Source organism: Schistocerca gregaria, chromosome 5, assembly GCF_023897955.1.
Source record: "Schistocerca gregaria isolate iqSchGreg1 chromosome 5, iqSchGreg1.2, whole genome shotgun sequence".
Classification (NCBI taxonomy): domain Eukaryota; kingdom Metazoa; phylum Arthropoda; class Insecta; order Orthoptera; family Acrididae; genus Schistocerca; species Schistocerca gregaria.
In genome coordinates, this window is record NC_064924.1 from 62,666,502 (window position 1) to 62,693,727 (window position 27,226).

Consider the following 27,226-nt stretch of genomic DNA (forward strand, 5'->3'; position numbering starts at 1 on the left):
TGGAAATAAATATTAGTGAGAATGGTTCTCTCTTTTGCATCCTTTTGAGCGGTTTAAATACTTACACTTATAAATGAACAAAATATGGAAAAAATGCAACTTTTGCCATGTGGGTCGTGAAAGTCTTAATTACTGAGGGAAATTTGTAATTATTACGACTGATTCGTAATATGTGGCACCTTTGCATTAGTTATTAGTGACTATTTTGAGTTTAGCTAGTGTCGAAAAGACACAAAAAATCTTGTTTCACATGTATTTCAAGAAATAATGAAACAGGTAAAAATTGCTACAAAATTATTAAGGAAATCTTAAATGTTTTATGTAAATATTACTCTACTAATAACGCTCAAACTGAAACATAAAACCTGCATTGTTTTATCAATTAGATTATGTTTAACTGTAACTGACATTAATGCAGGCAAATACACATCACAATATCTTAAGTCTATAATCACAAACAGAAAGTTATTCTTTAAGACCACATAGTAATATAACTGGTAGTACAATTATAATTCTGATAACACCCCCCCCCCACCCCCACAGTAAAATTTCTGAATTATCTGAATGGAACCACAAACAGACCCAAAATATATTGAATTAATTCATATTTGGTACCTGATATTGGAATAAAATTAACAAAGATAACTGTAAAATTAACAAACATTGAATGCCTTGTAAAAACAGCAGCTAAGAAACTGTTGCAATATCATCATATTACACTTATTGCTGTCAAAGGTTTTGTTGCTACTTTTGCAATTTTATTGTTCACAGCATTATGAAGGACAACAATTAGTGCCAAGTCATGAATAGATACAAGTATTCGTGTACGAGAAAGGCATAAATGCCGAAATTGCGACTGGGAAAATTAAACCTCTGATTGACAGAGGCAGAACATAATGTGCACTGAATGCCCTACCATACTGCTCCACTAATATAACATGTCCAAAACACGGTCACTTTGAAAGTCAATAACTTCCTGTTATATTAAGTATAATAGTAACATGGCTGTGGAAGCACTTTAATTTTGGAAACTAGAAGTGAGGTATTGGCAGAACTGAAGTAATGAGGGTGGATCATGAGATGTGCATGAATCAGCCAAGTTAGCAAGAGCACTGCCTCTAAAAGGCCAAGAGCACTGCCTCTAAAAAGGAAAAGCTTCAGGTTCAACTGCTGGTCCAGCACACAGACTGAATCCGCTAGGAAGCTTCACAACAATTACTGACTGATTCTGAAAACAGTTCCAAGCACTGTTTAAAATAATTGTGAGATGTAATGCAGTAATCAACCAAATTAGGTCAACTATTGTTACAGTAACAAAAAAGCAAAGTAAAACCTACAGACATAATTAATTGATATATACATCCAATCATTCTACAAATATTTTGAGACTGCAGATGGAAACACGCGGCAATAATCGCAAATAATGCAACGTAAGAAACAAAATAACATAGCTCAGCTAATTCTGTTGAAGGTTTCTTTTATTAATTTTTTCTGACATTACTGAGACAGACCAACAAACCAATGAATTACATTTTCTGATCATCGCTGTATTTCACATTTACTGTCAGGCTTAAAAAGCAAAACAGAAGTTACTCCGCACTATACTGTAACATTAGTCTTCAGAAAACTGAGCAAAGAACATCAAACTATAGATTCCAAGCACAAAAATTCTACCCGAACCTTTTCCTCCTCTTTGTTAAACAGGCAGTATGATGTGGACAGTAAAATAGGTTGCACTGAGCCAACAACGATAGTACTTAGTTCTATGTGAATACATTCTTCAAAATAGTTTAGCATACAATACTGCTAATGACAACTTTAAATTACCGAGTTAATATCTGTATTATCAAACCCCAGGAAAATGTGTTTCTCCTATATTCATTCAAAGTGCTCTTTCACTCTCACTGTAATACAAGAACAAGTTATAACTGTCTTCCGGTAATGCACATTAAACTATTACTTAAGATGAGAAGTTTCTCTCACAAAAGGCTCAACATCATCTTTAACACACAACAAAAAATATAAATGAAGTTTATGCAATGAAAAATAGCCTACTGCAATGAAGATATGAAATAAGAAGGAATGGACACAGGGAGAATGATGAAACAGTTACATAGACATAAAAATCTAAACAACTAGCATATACATACCAGGTGATTCCTGAAGCTTCACTATTTGTTTATCTGTGAACTGTGACCGATTATGTACCAATGAGAAACAGTGGTTTGTATTACAATTCGTACACAGGGTAGGCTCTGCAATTCGCCCACGATCAATTTCCACAGTTGTACTGAATGAGCACACAAGGCATTTAAAAAATGCTTCTCGCATATCTGGTATGATATTTGATGTTCTTGTTATCATTCCACTGACAGTAATCAACTGGTCAATATCTGCAAAACACATGATTTCTTTATATCTACAAACAAGTCAACTAAAATTTGGTTTACAAGAATACCAACAGGCTAACAAGATAGGTGAAATAAAGGGCTGAACCTGAGAATTTAGAAAGAACTTCATTCAAGACTGCATCCAATCAAGGCATAAAAGATGTTACAGTTACATTGCCTCATTTTTACATAAGAAATTAACCATGGATATTAATGGATTCTTCCACCACAGAACAAATAACCAGTGCAAAATTGTGGATGTTCTACAGTATTAACTAATTTCATTAACCATTTTTTTGGCTTTCAAGATGATCACCAGACTTTTCATTTATAATTAAGTAATTTTGCATACACATTTGACAACAATAACAGAGTATATGAATGACATTTGAGTCACCTCATTATTAGTAATATTTTAAATTACATAAAAAGTAAAGTAAATAACTTGAAAACAAATTAGTGGATTTCATAGCACTACTTGTTAACCACCCAAAATAAAATAAAATAAAAGCCTATGTAGTGACAGTTGAGGTTACTCATAAAATAATGACAAATCAACAAAAACAACCAGTATTTGAAAATATAATACGGATTGATTAAAAAAAATCTAGTCACAGTGGCGACAGGAGAAGACGCATATAAAAGCTGTAAAAATGGGCAAGCTTTCGGATTGGCAGCTTCTTCTGGTAGAAGGGTTCCAGGTGGGGGGGGGGGGGGGGGGGGTGAAGAGGATTAGCAAGGTTTAGGATCACTGAGGATGTAATGTCTTACACTAACATCTCTGATGCCTATGGCTGCAAAGGTAAACATCCTCTCGATATCAAATCTACCATCTCAGAGCCAACCACATCCCAAACCACCATTATCACTTTTGAAGGTCAAATCTTTAAACACACCCATGGTAATGTTGAGTACTCGCACGGTACCCTCCTATGTCAATCTTTTTTTGTAGGCCATTCAGAGGAAACCTTGCTAGCCTTTCAAACCCTAAACCTCTTTTTCAGGTTCAATAATGATACCTCTGACTTCTGAACTCATGACCAAGACACCCTGTCCTCATTCCTCCATCATCTTATCTCACATCAACTTCACCCATTTCTCCTCAACACAATGTGCCACCTTTCAGGATGCTCACCTCTGCCTCTCTGACGGCTCTATCCACATTAAACCCATTAACCACCAACAGTACCTGCATTTTGACAGCAACTTCTACACCAGAAAATTCCCCCCCCCCGTGCGGCTTGCCTACTTAGGATGGCATATCTGTAGTGACAAGAACTCCTTTACTGCTGGACTGGAACAATTGAACAAATACTTTGCCAGGACTAGAGAATTATGGCAAACCAACCTTTACTCTTGAAATACTTAATGTGTACTTTGTAAGATAAAATTTGAGAACAAACAGAACAGCAAGTCAGTCATGAAGCCATCTAATACGAGTATTGTTTTTTAACAGGCAGCTTTCCTACAACATTAAAATATCATCACTTAAAATTATTAACGACTTCATCCAACATACCTTCTGGGTTTAGACCCCTCATGTTTCTTGTTTTATGGGCATTGAATGGTCGTACTTGAATCTGGTGTTCCAAAACAGCAGCTGGGTGACGCTCAAAGAACATCTCATTCACTGCCATGTCAAATGTCGGAATAACTTCTTGCGGATAACACACCAACTGCCTGTACAGTTCTTTATCGAAAGATTCTAAATGTGCACAGTTCACATTCAAGAACGGTTCTTCCAATGTATGAATCTAGGAAAAACAATCTAAGTACTATTACACTGAAATAATGAAACAATACTATATATTGAACTACATATTTCAAACAGTGGCAATTAAAGTTATCAATATGAATGATAATATGTGACCTCTACCTCTTCCAACTTCTGAATGTAAAGTGGTTGGTTAACATCCATTCCCTCAGTCCGTTCATCATCATCAGCTTCTGGGTCAACATAATTTTCCACAAAACGCTTGAATTTTTCCTTGCATCTGTTTACGACGACATCTGTTCCCCAGATGACCAACTGTGGCTCTGCTTCAGGACCAGGTTGTTCTTGAATTGTGTCCAGCTGTGAAAATCACCAATTAATTTTTAAAGTTGCATTCTTTCCTTCCCATCACCTGTGTGTGCCCATGTATTCTCCACTACTTCATTTATCAGTCTATATCCCTCACGCATATCCCTTTCCTCAAATATACGCTGATGAAAATTTAGAGTGAATCGGATTTTACTGAGAAAGTAACTTGTGATTTCTTCTTCGCATATGTGATTGTTTCTTTCATACATCCGATGATGTTCTGCAATATAGTAAAGTGAGGTGATCCTACACAAAGGCAGAACTATTAGAACTATGTGCATAGTTGAAATGCATACTTTTCAGATATTTGCTACCAATAATTCAAATCAGTTCAGAAGATAACTGAAATGTTCACAAAAACAGTACAAACAAGAAATGATCGAGCCTAATTTCTGTTTATTCTAAATTTTGACTGGATGATAAAGAATCATGGAACTACTCTATTACAACCTAATCACAATATAACATATATAACCTATTCACAATATAACATAGATAGATAAAAAGATCTACTCATCAAGCAGCAGTAGAACAACACACACACACACACACACACACACACACACACACACACAGACAAAAGTTTTACTTATGCAAGCTTTAGGAGCCAATGGCTCTTTCTTCCAGCAGAAGGGTTGAAGGGGAAGGAAGAGGTGTGAAGGGAAAGAAACTGGGTTCCTCTCCTATTTTAAAAATTAGAAGCCTGATTTAGACCTTTAAACACTAAATTCCAGACACTTTCTGACCATAAATGAAGAAGATTTTTCTGCAATAAAAACAATTCTAAATTTTTTAAAAAGTCAGCATCATCATTTGTGTCAGCTTCGGCTTTCTGGTAACGTAACAGGTGCCAAAGGAACAAAAAGACACATTTTTTCTTGCAGTTTTGACAAAACAAGTAAAAATATCTTTAACAGATTAACACTATATACAAAGTGTTTTGCAGTTCTAAAAAGACGAATAACACCACTGAGCAATAAACCACAAAATTACAAGATGTCATTGGTCTATAATAATTTACTACCAGTGCACAATTTTAAAAATTGACGAGATGGCCATTCCTGTAATAGCATCATTGTGGTGTGTATTAGTAACTATGCATAAATAGGTGAACTGCGCATCTTGTGACGTCATCTCGTTTGAAACACCACTTCGGCCTACAGACTCATGAGTTGAACCTTGTGACTTCACTTGGCAAAAAAGCAGTTTTATTCCTATAAATAAGCTAACACGAACAGAACAAAAAAATTTTGTTGTCACTCAGCATGATCCATCTTGATAAGCTCTATTGATGAAATCGTTCATAGACAAGTCTACTACATGCTCGGGAAGGAAATTTTTACAAATTTTAGTAGCATATGATCAGCAAAATGTAAACTGTACCTGTTCAGTATTTTTTTTTAAATCACCAAACTGTAAAATGTCTATTCCTGTAATTTTTTAATAACTTCCTATAACTCCGTTACTGAAGTGATAAATCTGTAACAATTTGGACAATCTGTAACAGTTTGCAGCCATGCCAGTTGATAGTTTTACTTCACTATGGTGGATAGGATCTTATAACTAAGCTGTAATGGTTCTGCTGAACCATAGGTGAAACAGACTAGACAAGAAGATTTAGCCATAATAAAATGATCCAATATGCTCCACAGGTGGTGGTGTTAGGGAAACTGAAGATGTTTCCTCCTCATATAGTTTGCCTTTAGGTGGTAATGTGAGTTAATTAGTTGTCAAATAGTACAGGCAAAAAGTATGATTGTTGAATACTTGTAGCAGTTTATCTCCTAAGCAAAGTGCAGTATGGGAACGAATCAACTAAAGGCTACAGGAATACACAACAAGGCTACAAAAATGTACAACACAGGATTTCACTGGTGAGAAACAACACCCATGATTCTCACTATTCCCTGTGGGAACTCATTGTCTTGAACATTTTCACTATTATGGGTTGTGCCCATTCAAACAAAAAACAGTGATGTAATGGCAGGCAGCCGTGAAAGCTTTATTTGTTAATGTGGTAATGACATGTTGTAGGTGCAAATGGTCAGTAGTGAACGGGTCTTCTTGAAAACCATTAAAAATAAGCAAGGATCATATTACTGCTTTAGCTTGTACTTATGCTACTGGTAGCTATCCATGGCCTATGTTTGTCGTTGGTAAAAATAAAAAAATTGCTTTGTTTCAAACATGTTAACATGTCGGCATGCACACTGTGTACATATGGCAGAAGAGTGCAGGGATGTGTAATATGTATTTCACAGAATGGTTTAAGGGAGCTTTTATACCCTCTGTAAAAGCTTATCAGTCCAAGAATGGTAAAAAAACTGCTCCTTAACAACGCATCAACTCATCAAATCAATCACAGTTACCTTAAATGAAATGGGAGAGTTCACAAAAATGAATTTTCTTTCATCTAACATAATGGATACAGGCATTCAGACGTTCAAACATATTACAAAAGAGAATTGTTATGTTAGAAAGAGAAGAAAGTCTTAAGAAATCATAAAAATATTGATTTATAGTGTAACGGAGAAGAATCCGAGAAGGGGGGGGGGGGGGGGCGGACCCTGGAATAAACCTCTGGGTTTGGCAATCTCAGTCTGATTGTAAACAATGAACAGAATGACACGCTTGACATGTACAAGGTTAAAAAAAACTCAATTGCTAGTCAGTGATAAAGATGATGATCAAGAATGTACAAGTGTAGATGATGCAGATCCAGAGTATCAAACCATGCAGGTTAAAGAAACTGTAAACATCCACACTGGTACAATTGATTCTGTCAGCATCGTATCAACTAGGGGCCCAAAAAACGTAAATGAAAATTTGGCTGCTTCTCATTTATTTAAATGTTTAGATCCTTGTGATGGTTTTGAGCTCAAGATAAAAATGACAAGTATTAGGTATCAGTCCTGAAAAAAACTGTGACTTATGTGCTGCTCGTAAGCGGGTACACTTTCTTAAACAGACAAAAAGTATCTTTTTAAAGTATTTATTCTTTACGTATGTACAGTATTCTGCATATTATGAAATATTTTTTAGTTTACTACGCTGCACTACACACCATCCTCCTGTACTTGCCTTTCTAATAATAAGAGATGTCATGTCATTATAAATATGTGTTGTTTTATTGGTAAACACATGTATACAGTTCAATTGCCCAAATAAAACCAGTTAAGATAGTTGACACCCTTCTGTACTGGCAAGATTAACACCTGTTTAATACAAACATTGGAATGAGCAGAATATACATTCTAGTGCCCAAATAACCTAATACACTACAGTAGTGCCTCAAAAGGCAATCTTTCATTCTGGTTTTAAAATATTTAGCAGTTTTTCACTTGCTACATGATGCCTGGCGAACTGGTGGAGTATAGTACATCATTTTCATTTGTTTGTGACTGCACTAATGTGAGTCTCTGGAAGAGTTAATATGTGTGCAGTGAGTGTGCCTTCAGTCAGCTCACTACTGTCCTGGTTACGTCTGATGTGGATGTGTTTGTGCCCTTTATCACTATACTTGTGTCACTGGCAAACATCATAATTTTCATGATGTCCTCTAATGTCCCACATAAATCACTTATGTAGGTCAAGACTAGGATACGGCAGTGCTTTAACTGTATCTTGGTGTTCCAGGATCCCCCCCACCAAACACACACACACACACACACACACACACACACACACACACACACACACACACACACACACACACACACACACACACACAGAGATGGATAAGACAGAGAGAATGAAATGTTATGGTTTACAGAGGACAATGTGCTCTTAATAGGAATGAATATGCATTGACACACTTCATAATGAGATTGGAGGAAACCTTTCAAAACATATATTATTTTTTTTATATTTCTTTTTATAACATAATGTATTCCCGGTATTGAAAGGATTCATTAGCAAATGTTTGCTGTTACAGCTATTATTTTACCTGAGTGTCGCAATATCTGAAATCAGGATTTGTAAATTATTAAACATAAAAATAATCAATGTAGAGCATGATATTTCTAAATACGGGGTGTATACGGGGACAAGGGAAAAAAAAAAATTCCCGGATATCCCGTTTAAAAAATATGCTTTTCCCCAGGAGGAAATACACTCTTTCCGTGTAAAGTGACTTGACATTATACACACACGCGTAGAACTTCCCGGGGGGAGGCGGTAGGTGGGGTGGGGGGAGAAGTTTTGGAAAGACCTTTGATTTGCAGCTACATATACGCTGCATATTTTTGTATTACGAAAGTATAAATTCGAATAGCACCAAACACAGCGTGTTTGTTTCCGGAGCATTGAAACCGCGGTTGCGATGTCCTTGTGTAAGCCAATCATATCTCATGCCACGTGATCTTGCCAGTCAATGACAGCAGATATTCAGAACATAAGGCACGTGTTATACTCAGCCAATAGCAAGATCACTGTGTACATAGCACGAACACACAAAGAGGAAAAGTTATACATTAATATACATAGTTTAGCTACTAGAAAAGCTAAGCTTTAACATATAATACTGGTCTCTACGATTAACAAGCTACAACAGATGCTAAGCCTTCACATGTAATATTGATCTTTTTTTGTGCGTTTTATACTTTAAGATATGTCACACAAAAGTGCCAGTAAATTTAAAATTATGACAAATGTCTGGGCTCAAAATTCTTGTAAGTAGCTGGTCCTCGAAGTGTTCAGTTTTAAATGCTCTGTGATTTAGAAATTCCTCCCACTTTTTAACACATAATATAATTCATCTCGTGTAAAAAGAAATTTACTTTGAAAGTAACGTGTTTCGAGCCACCGTTCGCAATAATATCTGGAGACTGTTAGAAATAGGTTCGATTTAGCTGTTGCCAGAGAGCGCCAGAAAATAGGCATTATTGCGCATACACAGCTACAGTGGTGTAGGAAGACCACTTAAATTACACCATCAAAGAAACAGGACATCAGAGGATACTCCCCAGGGCATCGTAATTTCGTAAACCATACTAAAATGCATAATTCAGCTTGAAGTTCACATTGGTTTTTTACAGATTCACAATGAAGTAGGTCCCATCTGATACACAATGATCTCATTTTTGGTTGTTTATTATGGCATAATGTCATACATGGCAGAATATGACAACGTGCACTTGAAATTCAGCGAACAGTTGGAACTAGCCAATACTGTGGAATGAAACACTTCGTTCGAAATAAAATGGCTGACTCTGCGGAAAGGTTAATAAAGCCCAACTGCTAGGAAGTTTCAAAGCCCAACTTTTTTAGCAAACTTGCAAAACTAAATTCACTGTTCTGCAAGGCGATTAATGTTAGACTGCTAATAACTTGGAAATTAAATTAAATCAGAAAACTGAAACTAATAATATATTTCGCCCTCCGTAATTATGTGAATGCATCTTGATTCCCTTGATAGCTCCCAGCCACAGAAATCCCGTTTTGTTTTCATTTCACGTGGAGCTGTAAACTAAGAGAAGCAGCGAAATCACTAAACGTTAACACAAACACGGGTCACATGGAGACTACAACTACCCCACTAAAACTCAGACAACTCTGCGCACGCGCGAATCTGGCAACTAGGGCGCACGGGAAATTTTTTTTCTCATGTGCATCTGGCTGTTTGCTCCTACTGCCCATACAGCTAACAGCCACACTTCAAGTAGATGGAAGCGGGAGAAGGTACTGCTCATACGCGAGTCAACTACGCATGCGCATCAGCCCACTGGCAAGTGGTCAAACATATGAATAGTTGTGACGTCACGCTAACAGCAAGCAGTTTATTGTTACAAAGATTAACATAATCTTCGCCCTACGGCCTTTTGACATATTTTTGCTATTGGCACACGCTTTTGCATGCACGGTGTTTTGTTGCTGTAAATTGCGCATGTCCTTTGCCACTAAAGATTTATTTTTTCCTCTCTTTTATACTTTATTGCTGCAGTATCATTCTCCAGTAGCAGGATACAGTAACATTCTTTGCTGGAGAATCAATTCGTACCCGTCAAAATTACAAAAATTTAACTGGAAGCTAAAAGAATGAAAAATTCCCGTTCTTTTCCGATTTTCTCCCAGATGAAAAAATACCCACGTTTTTCCTGGGTCGTATACACCCTGTAAATACTACAGCACTTGGGATGCGTAAATCACAAAATAAAATTGCCAATATGTCAGCTAACACAGACCTATACTACAGATCTATCTGTTAGCACCAACTAGAATCTGTTTTTGAGAAAGAATCATTAATAATATTTCAAATCTGACAGTGCAAAACTGTTGCACATAATCACTAACAGAAATAACTTTGCAACAAATGCAAAATTATTAACAGAAGTATCAGTGTGTGGCAAAAAATAGAATTTGATGAAAAGGCCACCTACCACATGTGAATATTTCATATATTAGTGGCATACCATATACTATCATCCTGTTGGCTGCCTTCAACTTGATATGGTGACACACTGACACATTCTGATCTATTTTGTGAAGATGTGCAGCATGTGGTCACCCATTTGTGAAGTTTAGCTAAAGCAACAAGTGCTAGCTACTTCTCTTAAATATTACTATTGTTACTAATTTACTCATACTGATAATTATGGAAACTGGGTCTAGACTACTTTGTATACATGCACTAGGGAGAAAAAACATCTACTGTTTTTATCTTAAGACTTCAGATAAAGCATTTATATAACTTTATACAGACCACTATCAGCTGTCCAGACAAAGTCAGGCTCTACCTAATACAAATATTACAGTAATACAAAATATCCATTCCCAAGTCAAAATATTCTGATAAATTGTAGGAGTGCTAGTGAGGTATTTGCCTATACCTTTGAATATTAGGGGGTTTTCAATTTTCTGCCCAAAACCCAGTAGCAAACTGTTATAAACTTTAGGGTAAAAATATCAGGGCCAGTGGCATACTTACATGTTTTGTGTAGCAATGTTGTCAATGCTCAGTGTGAGATATGAGAGGAATGAAAGGGTGCGTTTTTCAAAGCAAGAGAGGAATACTGTCACATTCTCACATTAATATACCACAACCTCAGAAATTTTAACACATTACGAAAAATAATTCAAATATTTGTGGCAACCAAAATTATAAATTTAATGACTATTCAATTCACTCACAGCATTGTAAGCAGTGCTGTTAGGTTCCAACTTAATCACAACCTTGAAATATGTGACATTTGGAAAAAAGGTAACCTTTTTGTGACACGAGTAAAGAGAATTTCAGCAATAGGAATTCTCTATCTCTCTTCTCACCTCTCCATAGTTATGCGGAAGGTAGCATACCACTGGCTAAGCGGAACTGAGGTGTTGCCGACCTAAGAGCATCAAAGAAACATCGCTCTGACTGGTACTAGTCCTGATCTAAACATGAAGGACTTCTGCACCAAACTCCATTCTAAATCCTAGAGAGCAAATGGTCTATATGATAATTTTTTTCACTTCTAATATTATGGCTGTTAACTGTGCAATCCATTCTGAATTCCCCCTTATTAGTAAGTATAATTACTGACACTTGAGCATCAGAATCTGCAGGTGCGTAAAGACCCTCTCTCTCATTGGACACTTTAGCCATATGCTGGCACACATCCTTGTGTTCCTGTCACTCGTCTTGGTGAGCATCACTAACACTGACCCCACACAATGCGTATTTAATGGCACTGCCTCTGACTGAAGACTCTTCTTGAACATTAACTTCGAAAGATGTGGACTGCCAAGTGAGAATTTTTTTACACTATTAATACAGTACGTACAATCTCATCATGTATGAGCAATTTTCTTAATAGCATTCACTTTAAAATTTACATTGAGTGGAAGGCAATGAACTGATTGAAGCAAGGTACCACATAAAATTCAAGAAGTGTGGTCTACCAGTCACACCAATATTTGTCAGTTAGTAGCCTTACTTGCTGGCAGTCAGCACATGTATGGAAGCCTTGAAAGGAAAATGTTTTAGCAGAACTTAAAACAACCATCTTTAAAAATACATATGATACAGAATGTGTGCCATAATAATCACGTAAGTCCAACACCTTTCCAAGACAATACTAAAGGTATGGTATGGTACTGGCCAAGCAGATGAGACTTCCGATTCATGAAATTCTATTTTCAGAGTACAGTCTTGTGAACAGATAACATAATTCCCCATACCAATCTGTGATTTGGGAATAAACGCAAAATATTGTGTAGAATGGAAGTGTATAGAGAGAAACTAGAAACCGGTATGTACTTTCATGCTAGATAAATGCATCAGTTTTAAACCACATATCTGCATAGGTAAGTGGGTGTCTTCAATGAACTACAAATGTTTAGTAGCAGGCCTATATGTAATTACTTTTAACACTGGAATTCAACTGAAAAGGGAAAAGAATAAAGATATAATGGTAACTTGGTAAAATGCAGGACAAGTGACTACTGAACAATCTCAGACCATGAACCATGCTCTGTGAGGACTGTGATGGAGGTGGAGTGAATAAAGTCACTACTACTAATACACACAAAAAACACAAGAAAAAGGAGCTAATGTTGACAGGAAGAACAAAAGTAAAAAATGTTCCCTACATGGAAGTGCTGTTATCTTAAAACCATAACGTCTGAAGCCTTTTTATGGTGTTTCAGTAACTATAAAACAGCGAGAAAATATGTATGTCAATTTATAAAGATTTTATTGTAAGTCCAATTCGATAATATAGATGTAAATGTTTATATACTCACTGGTTCTGCATTCATATTCACTTGGCGAATTCTCTTGTCTGTCCGTATGTCAGATCTCATTCTAATTGGTGTGCCTCGAATACCTGATCGAGGAGTCCGTATTGAGGAAATTGAGCTTGGGGTACCGTAGTTTAATGGTGAACTCAAATCTATTTCTGTCATACCTGTCAAACAAGAAAATTAATAATAAATTACATATTACTAACACAAAATAGCAATCACAGTTTCGACACTTGTATACACTTACCAAAAGGACTCGATGGATTAAGACTTATTGCTGGTGAAGCAGGCGGAACTGACTGATGATCTGATTCCGAAATAATACTTGGATCACCAGTGGTTACACGTCTCCGTTGACGTGGTGTCCCTACACCTGTGGATACTGAAGACTTTGAGGGTGTGTCACGGGCACGCCGCCTGGAACTAGTAGGTGTGTGTGTCGGTGGCCCTGCTCCGGCTGGTGTACGTGGATTATCGCTACCTGCTGCACTTGTCCCATCATCCAGATTTTCATCAGCCGTTGCTGATCTGCGTTGACGTTTAGCTGGTGTTCTCTCCGTTGACGCATTGCTTGGTCCTTGTTCAGGTGAAACGTTTTCTTGTTGCTGTGGTCTCCTTGGAGTACCTCGCCTTGGTGTTCCACGGCGCGCTGGACTCTGTGTATCTTCTTCTTCTTCCTCCACTGGCTGCACCCTACGAGGTGTAAGCAACCTAGAAGGTGTACCAGGCGCTTCTTCACCTCTTTCACGACGCCTTCGAGGTGTGCCCCTTCCGGGGGTAGAAGGGGCATCCCGTGATTCTGAACCAGCCCTTCCTCGTCTTCGTGATGGTGTTCCATCCTTCCTTGCAGAAGATGGCTCAGAATCTTTAGTTGGAGTCGGCATTACAGTTTATGGCTACATAAAAGAAAGTCATTACCAAAACATAGTTATGATGTAAATCTTAATTCTAATCTCTAAACCAAACAATGTCATAAATCATTAATTCTGACAACAAACTTGATGTAATAAGGAAGTTAGTGAATAGAAGAAATGACAACCAGCCACAGAACTGGACATCACGACTACTGAACTGAATGAAAGGGCTATAACTAATGAGTTACAGGTAGCAAACGTATTTAATAATCATTTCTTAAATATAGAAGAAGTTCCAGAGAAAAATCACAACAGTATGTTGAAAAATAACTCTCATAAGAATCACTCCTACAAATGTATCACCAATGTCTCAAGAAATTAGGAAAATTAAAAATTTCTCAAAAATGAAAGCTCATTTTGCTTTGACAGAGTTTGCAATAGAGTACCAAAGATTTGTTACGCTATAATAAGCCTGGTTTATCCGAAATTTTTAACAGTCACTAACTATGCATTGTTAAATCCCTATATAATAAATGTAATAAGAGATATCAATAACTACAGACCTGTTCCCCAACTGTCATTTTCCAAAACATATGAGAAGGTGATGTATTCTAGAACAGTATCTCACCTTAACATCAACAAAAATAATATCTATAGCATGCCATAATTTGGACTTTAAGGCACTTGAATGTGTGAAACACAGAATTCTCCTAGATAAAAGTAATTTTTATGGGATTGATGGTATAGCCAACCAATGTATGTCACATCTAACCAAAAGAATGCAGAAAGTTGTACTAGGTAATTCAACCAATATAGTCTGGGATTATAATTCTGACTGGGGATAACTCATGAGGGGTTTCCCCACTTCGCTTCCCATTAGCGTAAACAAATCTTATGTATAATATACAACAAGCAGAATTATGTTCTGGGTAACTAATCTTTACGAGAGTAAGTCTTCCTTGGTTACAAACATGCTTCAAGAATAATTAAAGATGCAAACATACTATCATCTTATAAACACCTATTGAAGAAATTGGGCACTTTGACTACTGCTTCACAGTATACATATTTCTACATAATGCTTGTTGTAAATGATCAATTACACTACAAGAACAACGATGAACATAACTAAAATACCAAATGGGACAATGACATTCATTACTACACATTACAGTTCTCTTCAGCACAGAAAAGGGCGCACAATACTGGGCCAAAATTTGTGATCACTTATCCAGTGATATAAAATATCTGATATAGCAAAGTAAAATTTGGAAACAGACAAAAGTTTCCCCTTACAAGTAGTTCCACCCCGACTGTTATTGTAATTCGTAAAAGGTGGTGAATTGAAATTAGTTACAGCTGCATAACTTATAAGGTTTCAAAACATTACATTTCTACTTACCCCACGCTGTATAAACGTAATACACAACAAACTTTACTAAGCTTCACCACACATCTAATCTCCCAAGTCGCAAAATACACACGAAGCGCGGGAAATTCGCGCGCGCTCAAGAGCTTCAACGGAAGACATCACAATGTAAACACAAAAGCCGCAATTCCACGTACTATTGACATAGGTATCGAGAGGGTAATCGATCAGGAACACGGCAGTCTAAAATAGTGACCGTGGCAGTTATCACTTAAAATTTTTACTCCATACATTATACTTAGTGGAACTGTATATATTATTCATTTAACTTGAAAACTGCAGTCCTAGTGACACCAAATATAATACTAGTTTTACGATGCTTGCTGCAAGACTTGCTTTATAAATGACAGTTCGCACTTGCCAAAACAAAGCAACGTCATGTCAAAATATTGCACAATCGATTACAAATAGCGGCATTCACACAAGCTGCTATGACACTAAACAGTATGTCACCGCCAAGGTTTCTCGGGAACAATGTTTTGACTCCGACGTTGCTGACAGGAACTACGTCGTCATCTGCAAAAACATTTTGATCGCTCTCATTCATGTTACAACAGTTGATTCTGTGCTTCTGTGTTTTATAAATATGTATTTCATATTTTTGTTTTATTTTCATGATACATTGCAATTTTCTCATGACGAAATGAATGTTTTCCCTTCAGCGTGATTCTATTAGATTATTGCGCTGCTTAGGAAAAAATAACATATTGGATAAGGTAAGGATGCTCTATGTCTTTCCTTGTAAAACCTGTCTGGTGTGTTTTTACGTCTATATTTTCGGTAGCAAATAAATGTTGATATTTACAATGCTGTTTCTCTTCTCAACAATTTATCATATGAAAATGATCAAAAACACCCATTATAAAGTTATTTTGTTCATCAACAAGTTATATCACTGTTAATTTGCAAATTCCGGAACTATACCGCGACTTTTGTGTCACGGATGCTACCTCACAATCTCACTTTCACAGGTCGGTACTAGACTCAGCGAATTGACGTGACGTTGATGTACCATCTAGCGCGAATTTTCGACCATTTCATGGTGACGTCGCCTGACTTTCCGTTCCATACTGTTGACATACAGTGGTAATATGCCTTAAATCATTGTTATTTGTGAGTTCGTATGGCTCTGTTCACCAGTTCCCTCAGCCCAGTAACGATCCGTGGTATTGAGATAATTAGGTACCATACAAAATACAAGAATTCGAATATAATATCTGAATTAAGGAACCAGCAGTGTAAAGGTAGTGTAGCTGTGGTCTACTTTCAGTACCTCACTTTGGTGCTCTGAGGGATGTTAGGTGCAAAGCAAACTTGGTAACGAATGTTGACAAAATTCGAACAACTCTTCAAGTTGGAGAGTAGAATCTACGAGACTGGCGACGTACCATCAGAATTTCGGAAAAGTATCATCTACACAATTCCGAAGGTAGCAGGGGCAGATGACATCAGTTTCGCAGTTAATATGTCCAAGTTGCTGACAAGAATAATATAGAAAAAGAAAGGAAAATTTAGTATCTCTTAGATGATGATCAGTTTGGCATTATGAAATGTTAAGGAGATAGTTCTTACATTGGGCTTGATAATGGAAACAAGACTAAAGAAAAATCAAGGCATCCTCATACGTTTCATTGACTTAGAAAAAGCAGTAGACAGTGTAAAAGGTGCAAGATGTTCGAAATTCTGAGTAAAATACGAGTAAACTATGAGGAAAGGTGGGTAATATATATATGCAGAAGAAACAAGAGGGAACAATAAGATAGAAGATCAAGAAGGAAGTGCTTGGGTTAAAAAGGGTGTAAGACAGGGATGAAGTCTTTTGCCCCAGCTGTTAAATCTATACAACAGCATGATGAGTGGCATGACATTCATGGTGACTACAATCCACCGATGACATTGGTAATACTGCTGTCCTCAGTGATTGTGAAGAAGAAATATAAGAACTGCTGGACAGAACCAACAATATAGTGACATAAAATGTGGATTTAGAGTAAACTGGAGAAAGGCAAAGGTAATGAGGAGTAATAATTCTCTTGGAGAACATTATCACTCTAGCTAAAATACTTTCAAATTGATTAAATTCAGTCTTGACCGCTGTAAAATATTTATTCGTATTTCGTCCAGAATGTAAGCACTTTCAGATCATTCAGTCCATGATAGTAGGCAGTGGCAGTGAACAGAAAAGGTGTTGTGATTCCAAGAACATCAACTCGACATTCGTGGAGCCATGTCACCAGCTCCAGTCACTGCCCCTGACTACCGTCATGGTATAAATATTCAAATAAATTAAGAATACATTTTCACACTGGATATGGTTATTGTGTCGTTCTGGTGGTTTTAGAAAAATACATGCAAGAACTCAAATAACTGTCTCATGGATGAGCCTTCATCTGCCAGAGCTTGGTTTAAAATGAGACCCCTTATGCTTTAACTGAAAACGCATTTACTCCTATCTCATCAATAACATCTTGCCTTGCTCTGCTGCTAGAAATTACCAACTTTAAGAGGCGAAACGACCAGCTGCGACTTCAGCAATTGCAGAAGGCATCTGAGCTGCTAGTGCTGCCCACGACTTGCACAGAGGTTGTCTCTCGATTTTGTGCCCATCCCGGCAAAGACAACTGTAACAGCTCAGTCCCAATCAAGAGCACTGATCTGATTCACATTCTAACTAAAAGAACTTTTTTCCTGTTCATCCCAGCAAAGAGCAATCTACTGCTTCACATCCCACCTGAGAATACTTTAAAAATGTCGCTTCTCTCAACTGTATGTGCAAACACCACCAAAATTACTGGTTGTTCAACTAGACAGAGTTTAGAAACACCGCCGCTGAGAGGGCATGTAGTAAACATTTCCCTTTCTCTTTCTAAAAGTTTGGAATTACTTGAGACTGTCCTAAATTCTTCTGTTAAAACAAGTCTTCAATAATTTGGTGCTAGACTCCCACCTGGAAAAATATGAAAGCCCTGGCCAAGGCAAGAGAACTCATCTTCTGCATCTTCAAAAGTCGACAACAGTTCTTCCTCTATGACTAACTTTCAAGACATCGTCCAGCAATGAGTGCGCTATTTCCTATGTCAAAAGCTCAGATCAGTAACCACCAAGTATCAGCACCAGGATGACGGTGGCGAAATTCAGGAGTGGGCTAATTTGCGAGATAGCTCTTCACGTCTTCCACAAGGTCCTACAAGCAGTTTAAGCTAATGCCCAAATTATCCAGAAGCATCCTCCTGGCTCCCCAAGCCATCGCTATCGGCAATAAGGTGAAATTCAAAAGGATCCTAATTTGTACACAATTGTCTCTGCAAGATATTATCTGCACCTGGTCCAACTGCCTAGAATCTCTGGAAACAGTCTGTGCTCGGAATCACACATGATAATGCAGTGAGCAGTCAGATGATGGGTGCCAGTTGTGAAATGTTTAGAATAAGACTATAATGCTATAAATCTAGTCTCTGACGACCTGCAGAGAAGGGAAGCTCCCGATAAAATCATGCAGATTTTAAGGAAATGACAACGTTCTGCAACAGAAATGCCATATGAAATAATTCTCCTTTTTGCAGTTTCTTCAGTTTTAATCTACAGTCCATAACCAATAGACTGTGGTCAGAGTCCACACCCGACCCTGGAAATGTCTTACAATTTAAAACCTGGTTCCTAAATATCTCTCTTACCATTATATAATCTATCTGATACCTACTAAAATCATAAACTGTTTAAAAATAGAAAAAATATGTAGACTGACATAGTCAGACCTTTAGAAAATAAACATTTCGCTTAGTGAGCAATGATATATTAAGGCACAGCATCGGGAAGAGCCACCAGTGGATCAGTGCAGTTATAGCATTGTTGTTTGCACCACAACAGCATGTTGCATCTAGCTTTTGTTCGTTCAGTGACACCATATACAACATCCAAGCGCATTCCATTCACAAATATCACTCCAGAATGATCTCAAATAAGTCCATTACTCACAATCACAGTGACATACTCAAAATTGTCCATTTCTGCCACAGACACTGGTATCTGCAACTTATACAACTCGTTTAAGTTCATCGATAAATGATGGACACATTACACATTTTATAAATAAAAATTGTACATTCATACATTTGTCAAACATAATCACAATATATAATTACTAGCTGTTGTACTCTTGCCTTGGCTTGCAGTGGCCTAATGTTATTGCTTAGCTTTTGAAGCAAAACTTATCACTCACGAAAAATCGTCATTAATGAGAATTTCACATTTTCTTTGTCAGTTTGTAACTAATACCATTTTAGATTTACCACAGTATGGATCCATAATTTAAAGTCCAATAGGTAAATAATAAACTGGATAGGTAAATGGTAACCTTTAGTATGCAAATAAATTTGAAGCTTCTGTTATATATAAATTTAAGTTAGGGTGTACCACTATCAATCTCGCTTGACTTTTGTCGGTCTTAATCAACATGAGGTCACCGAACCTGAATTACACGAATTATACATTCTCGTTATGGAGACGGATTCGAGCTTCTGCGGTTTTTTACATCGTTTCTTGTAACTATTGTTTCTTTTGGTTATGTCAACCATAAATCATGGGAGGCAATCAATGATTTTTTCCACCAGGTTCTTAGATTTTCTGTCCAACGATATCTCCTCTGGTGTAAAACTAGTAGACTCCTGGTCCCAAGAATTCATAATAGCTTCTAAATCAGCAACATACCATTCCACACCCCGTGATTATGGTGGCAGTATGTCTGACAAAGTATTTTTGTCTCACACATATAACATTCACTTCTGTTCCTAGTGGGTTAATAGGCCAAGATATGAATTACTTCCACTCCATGGTTTCTCATCCCTTCATTCCATAATTTAGACGTGAATTGTGCGCCATATTCACTTTCCAGATAGGATACAGGCTAATAAACTTTGAAAATGTTGCCAGTATTACGAACATGCATGTAAAATTACCCGTAGTTGGGGGTAAAGATCTAAAAATGTGCAACATACTAATTCCAAAGCTTTATTAGGGGTTATGCTCTGCATAGGACCAAGGTTAGTTCTATTAAGTACTTTAACTTTTTGACTGCAGTCACAGCTATTTACTGTCTCTCTGACGTTTTGTAACATGCTGTTAAAGGTCACAGCTTCCATTATTTTTTTCCTACATTTTTTAGGTCCACAATAACCACAAGCAAAACAGTAGTAGTCTATAAGCTTATTATATTCATCGCTGGGCAACACACATGCCAGTCGTCATTGCTATCATCCTTCTGAAAATGTGACATGGTATTGTAAGTTTGGTAATTCTTTCTTAGTTTTTCTCTGTCCTTGGTTTTCTCATCTAATTTACTCTTCAGCAATTTCAACCACTCATCATCGTTTTGATGATGGCGCGTTTCTACAAATGTTATCAATCTTCTTTCGTCATTCCACATCTTTAAAATACAGTAATTTATGTACCCCTCCCACATCGCCTTGTGCAGCTCGTCCCTCAAACTCAGGTAAACATGACAATGCATGAGCTATGCAGTTGTCAATCCCGTTTGTATACTGTATGTCACAATCAAATTGATGCAAGAACACTGACGACCTGGTGAACCACTCATGCGACAAGTGGCATTCTTTGAGGTAGGTAAGAGCTTTAGGGTCGTTGTGATAACTTTATCTTCCCATAAATAAACGATGGCTAAATCTTATTTCTCCGAAATCGTGTGGTTGTGTTCGCATTTGGACAATGTCCAACTCAGGAATGTAATCATGCAACGTTATTTCGACTATCCTTCGCTCTTCAGTCCAAACATAAGGTGTGTCCTCTTTAACAGGTTCTTCAAATTTCTGTCGTTGAACGCTTTCCGCTGTATGAATTACAGTAGAATCCAGTTAACCCAAGGAAACATTTAAGTTCAGTCTTCGTTTTCGTTGGAGGACAAATTTTTATCGCCTCAATCTTATGTGGATCTTTAGCAATTCCTGGTATTGTAACCCTGTGACCATGAAAGTTAAATTCTTTTCGTGCAAATTCACACTTCATAAGTTTGGGTATCATGCAACCCTTGCATATTCCACTGAATACCTCATTCAGTAAATTGCTATGTTCCTTCCAAGTGATCGTAGCCACCAACAAGTCATCAACGTAAATAATTAGCTTAGATCATAAAGATGCAACTAACAAATTGTCAAGAGCTCACATTAATACAGAAATGGGTATTTGCGGTCCGATTGATATGACTGTGTACTGCTAACACCTGCCTGCAAACAAAACTGAGGTATATTTTCGCGATTCTGGCTCCAAGACCACTTTCCAGTAGCTGTTTGTGAGATCAAGTCTTGTCTTAGTTGTACATTATGGAAATCTTGTAGTTCTTTGTCAATACTCTCAGGTCGATCTGCTTCAGTGGTATGAGCATCGATCACAACTCTGATGCTGCTTCACGATTTAAAACACTAATTGAGCTAGATCTCCATTTATAAAATTTCACTCTAGCATTCGATCTGTCTCTTGCTGAACAACTTCCTTTTTGGCTGATAGTACAGCGTACTCTCGAACAAAAATGGTTTATGAGGTTTAACATGTAAATGACACTCAAACTCACTGGTTTGTCCAAGAATATGTCTTTGTTTTTCAGTGGCGTAGCGTGGTTGTAAAAGTTGGGGAGACTCTGCAGATATTATAGGGAGACAAAATAGTACAATAAACAATAATTTAAACAAATGAAACAAAATACATCAAATAAAACAACAACAACTACTACTACTAATACTACTACTACTACTACTACTACCACTACCACCTTCACTAATAATAATTTTTATTATTATTATTTTGAGCTTTTCCTCACTACAGAGGCTTATCTCCAACATAATAATTTACTTGTAAATTACAATACAAACAATAACCGTTCTTAAACTATATTCTCTAAATATTTCTCCAGGTGTTTCGATCTTTTGTGTCTTCTTCCTGTGCCCCCATTCTCCTCACTGTGTGCTGTACATTTTGGATCCAGGTGGTCATAGGGCGTCCTCATCTTCTTCTCCCCTCCAGTTCCCACTCCAGTATCAATTTTGGTATTCTGGTTTTCTCCATTCGTCGTACATGCCTGTACCACTGTAATTTCTTCCTATCCATTACGTCATATATTCTTTCTTTTATTAACATTATCCTTATTACTTCGGTGTTCCTTATCTTTTCTATCCTGGAGATTCTTGCCGATCTTCTCCAAAAGTCCATCTCTAGAGCTTTTAATTTTTTAATGTGCTTTATGTTAATTGTCCAGGTCTCTGTTCAATACAGAACAACACTCTCTAATATGGATTTGTAAAATTATTTTTTTAGTTCTGCTCATTACATTCCTGCTCCATAAGACTGAGTTAAGCATCCCAATGACCCTCCATGCGCTGCTAATTCTTTTATTGATTTATGACTCTGATTTTCCCTCGATTTCTAAAATGGATCCCAAATAACAGAAAGTGTTTATCTTTTTGATTTTCTTTCCTTCAATGTATAGCTCATCTGAATCATTAGTCAAGTATTCTGTTTTTTGGTAATTAATCTTCAAACCCCAAGTTTTGTATGCTGCTGCTAGTTGATTGCACATATAGTTAGCATCCTCCCCATCTTGTGCTGCGACTACTTCATCATCAGCAATTAATAAATGATGTAGGTAAACTCCATCTCTTATTTCTAATCCCATACTATTACATTTACGAGACCATGTTCTAAGGCTAATATCTATATAGATTTTAAATAATGATTATGGCATGGGACAACCCTGTAAAAGGCCTTTGCTTATAATTATAATAATAATAAACCCTGTGGAGGCCCGGGAAAAGAATAGGCCTCCGGTATGTTCTGCCAGTCGTAAAAGGCGACGAAGAGAACAAACCACTAATAGGGCTAACTCCCCTTTTAGTGTGATTAGTTGGTTCAGGACACAACTAAAGAAGCCCCGGACAAGCGCCGTCATGGTCGGGGACGAAGCTTGAACCCTATGCCCGCCAACAATGGTAACGACACTGCTAGCCAACTGGAAAATGATTTAAATCCAAATAGAGGTGTTTTGCAGGATATGCTTCCTGCAACCACCCTAGAAGGAAAACAAAAAAACAGAGGATGAGATGGTCAGATGAAGTTAATCGACACCTCATGTTCTGTTATTACCAAGCAACAAACCTAGGAACCAACACAACTGGATACAGATCACAAGTATACACAACATTTATTATCAGATACCCAGAATTAAACAACGACTAGCTGATCAGATCCGTGTAATAATAAAAAATAACAGGATACCCTATCCTCAACATCAAACAACAAGTACAACAAATACTGGAACAAAATAATGTGCAATCAGAAGAAGAAGAAAATACAGTAATGGACTCACACATCCCAGAGCAAACAAACAAAGAACAACATGCATCAATTAAACAATCAGAGGAAAACGAAATCTTAAGACTGCCACCAGAACAAGTACAAATAGAACACGAAGTGACACACATGTTAGATATAGAAGTAAAATTTCAGCTGACATATATAGAATACAAAGACACAAATACAGGCATTAGACCATTCATGCATAGACCGCCAAATAACCCACAAGTCGAAACAACAATAAAAACTATCAACACAATCATACACAACAAAATAAATGAAAACACAATTATGGAAGAGTTACATTTACTGGTTTATATAGGAGCACTCACTAGACTAAATATACACACTAGGCAGAGATCGGAACCAACCAACACACAGGAGAAACCCACAAAACCATCATGGCGGCACAGACTACAGATCAGAATAGAAAAACTGAGAAAAGACATTGGACAGCTAACACAATTTATAAGACATCAAATGTCAGAAAAAAACGAAAAAGGTTAGGTAAAATCTCACAACAAGAAGCGATAGAGCAATTAGATGAAAAGAAGCACAAATTACAAGCATTGGCCAAACGACTTAGAAGATACAAAAAAAAGTGAAAACAGAAGGAAACAAAACCAAACATGCAACACAAACCAAAAGAAATTTTACCAGACAATACATAACACACACATTAAAATAGACAATCCACCAAACATAACAGACATGGAACACTTCTGGAACAACATATGGTCAAACCCGGTACAACATAACAGGCATGCACGGTGGATAGAAGCAGAAACAGACACATACAAGATGATATCACAAATGACTGAAGTGATAATTTTGCAACATCAAGTCACCAAAGCAATTAATTCTACTCACAATTGGAAAGCCCTGGAAAAGATAAAATAGCAAACTTCTGGCTAAAGAAGTTCACCTCAACACATTCACATCTAACTACACTCCTGGAAATGGAAAAAAGAACACACTGACACCGGTGTGTCAGACCCACCATACTTGCTCCGGACACTGCGAGAGGGCTGATCACACGCACGGCACAGTGGACACACCAGGAACCGCGGTGTTGGCCGTCGAATGGCGCTAGCTGCGCAGCATTTGAGCACCGCCGCCGTCAGTGTCAGCCAGTTTGCCGTGGCATACGGACCTCCATCGCAGTCTTAACACTGGTAGCATGCCGCGACAGCGTGGACGTGAACCGTATGTGCAGTTGACGGACTTTGAGCGAGGGCATATAGTGGGCATGCGGGAGGCCGGGTGGACGTACCGCCGAATTGCTCAACACGTGGGGCGTGAGGTCTCCACAGTACATCGATGTTGTTGCCAGTGGTCGGCGGAAGGTGCACGTGCCCGTCGCCCTAGGACCGGACCGCAGCGATGCACGGATGCACGCCAAGACCGTAGGATCCTACGCAGTGCCGTAGGGGACCGCACCGCCACTTCCCAGCAAATTAGGGACACTGTTGCTCCTGGGGTATCGGCGAGGACCATTCGCAACCGTCTCCATGAAGCTGGGCTACGGTCCCGCACACCGTTAGGCCGTCTTCCGCTCACGCCCCAACATCGTGCAGCCTGTCTCCAGTGGTGTCGCGACAGGCGTGAATGGAGGGACGAATGGAGACGTGTCGTCTTCAGCGATGAGAGTCGCTTCTGCCTTGGTGCCAATGATGGTCGTATGCGTGTTTGGCGCCGTGCAGGTGAGCGCCACAATCAGGACTGCATACGACCGAGGCACACAGGGCCAACACCCGGCATCAGGGTGTGGGGAGCGATCTCCTACACTGGCCGTACACCTCTGGTGATCGTCGAGGGGACACTGAATAGTGCACGGTACATCCAAACCGTCATCAAACCCATCGTTCTACCATTCCTAGACCGGCAAGGGAACTTGCTGTTCCAACAGGACAATGCACGTCCGCATGTATCCCATGCCACCCAACGTGCTCTAGAAGGTGTAAGTCAACTACCCTGGCCAGCAAGATCTCCGGATCTGTCCCCCATTGAGCATGTTAGGGACTGGATGAAGCGTCGTCTCACGCGGTCTACACGTCCAGCATGAACGCTGGTCCAACTGAGGCGCCAGGTGGAAATGGCATGGCAAGCCCTTCCACAGGACTACATCCAGCATCTCTACGATCGTCTCCATGGGAGAATAGCAGCCTGCATTGCTGCGAAAGGTGGATATACACTGTACTAGTGCCGACATTGTGCATGCTCTGTTGCCTGTGTCTATGTGCCTGTGGTTCTGTCAGTGTGATCATGTGATGTATCTGACCCCAGGAATGTGTCAATAAAGTTTCCCCTTCCTGGGACAATGAATTCACGGTGTTCTTATTTCAATTTCCAGAAGTGTAAATTATTTAACAGTTACGTTGCAGACCCATACACATTCCCTGATACACTTACACATGGAATAACTTATATGAAACCTAAAGATCAAGCAGACACAGCAAACCCAGCTACATGGCGCCCCATAACATGCCTACCAACAATATACAAAATATTAACTTCAGTCATTACACAGAAATTAATGACACATACAACACAGAACAAAATTATAAATGAAGAACGAAAAGGCTGCTGCAAAGGAGCACGAGGATGTAAAGAGCAACTGATAATAGATGCAGAGGTAACATATCAAGCTAAAACTAACAAAGGTCGCTACACTACGCATACATTGATTACCGAAAAGCTTTTGATAGTGTACCCCACTCATGGTTACTACAAATATTGGAAATATACAAAGTAGATCCTAAATTGACACAGTTCCTAAACATAGTAATGAAAAATTGGAAAACCACACTTAATATCCAAACAAATTCAAATAATATCACATCACAGCCAATACAGATTAAGCGTGGAATATACCAAGGAGACTCATTAGTCCTTTCTGGTTCTGCCTTGCTCTGAACCCACTATCCAACATGCTAAATAATAAAAATTATGGATACAATATAACTGGAACATACCCACCCAAAATCACACTTTTGCTATACTTGGATGATCTAAAACTACTGGCAGCAACAATTCAACCAATTACTCAAGATAACAGAAGTGTTCAGCAATGATATAAATATGGCTTTTGGAACAGACAAATGTAAGAAAAATAGCATATTCAAGGGAAAACACACTAAACAAGAAGATTACATATTGGATAACCACAGCGACTGCATAGAAGAGATGGAAAAAACAGATGCCTATAAATATCTAGGATACAGGCAAAAAATAGGAATTAGTAATACAAATATTAAAGAAGTACTAAAAGAAAAATATAGACAAAGACTAGCAAAAATACTGAAAACAGAATTGACAGCAAGAAACAAAACAAAAGCTAGAAATACTTATGCTATAGCAATATTAACCTACTCATTTGGAGTAGTGAAATGGA

At 38.0% G+C, this 27,226-nt stretch overlaps 2 protein-coding genes across 3 annotated transcripts in view; one reads left to right on the forward strand and one right to left on the reverse strand.

The window, feature by feature from the left end:
* Nucleotides 1-27,226, forward strand: part of LOC126273469 (1-acylglycerol-3-phosphate O-acyltransferase ABHD5-like) — a 228,430-nt gene that overhangs the window by 120,311 nt on the left and 80,893 nt on the right. The window lies entirely within an intron of this gene.
* Nucleotides 1-27,226, reverse strand: part of LOC126273468 (DNA replication licensing factor MCM4) — a 79,924-nt gene that overhangs the window by 22,197 nt on the left and 30,501 nt on the right. Inside the window, exons 1-6 of one of the 2 annotated variants that reach the window (XM_049977029.1) lie at nt 15,451-15,612; nt 13,442-14,090; nt 13,195-13,358; nt 4,267-4,464; nt 3,910-4,144; nt 2,151-2,393 (exon numbers count right to left, since the gene is read on the reverse strand). In XM_049977029.1, coding sequence (XP_049832986.1) covers nt 2,151-2,393; nt 3,910-4,144; nt 4,267-4,464; nt 13,195-13,358; nt 13,442-14,078 — 1,477 coding nt within the window. In that variant the 5' untranslated portion in view covers nt 14,079-14,090; nt 15,451-15,612. Of the gene's footprint in view, nt 1-2,150; nt 2,394-3,909; nt 4,145-4,266; nt 4,465-13,194; nt 13,359-13,441; nt 14,091-15,450; nt 15,613-27,226 lie in introns of those variants that run through there. The other variant, XM_049977030.1, reaches the window with a different exon arrangement.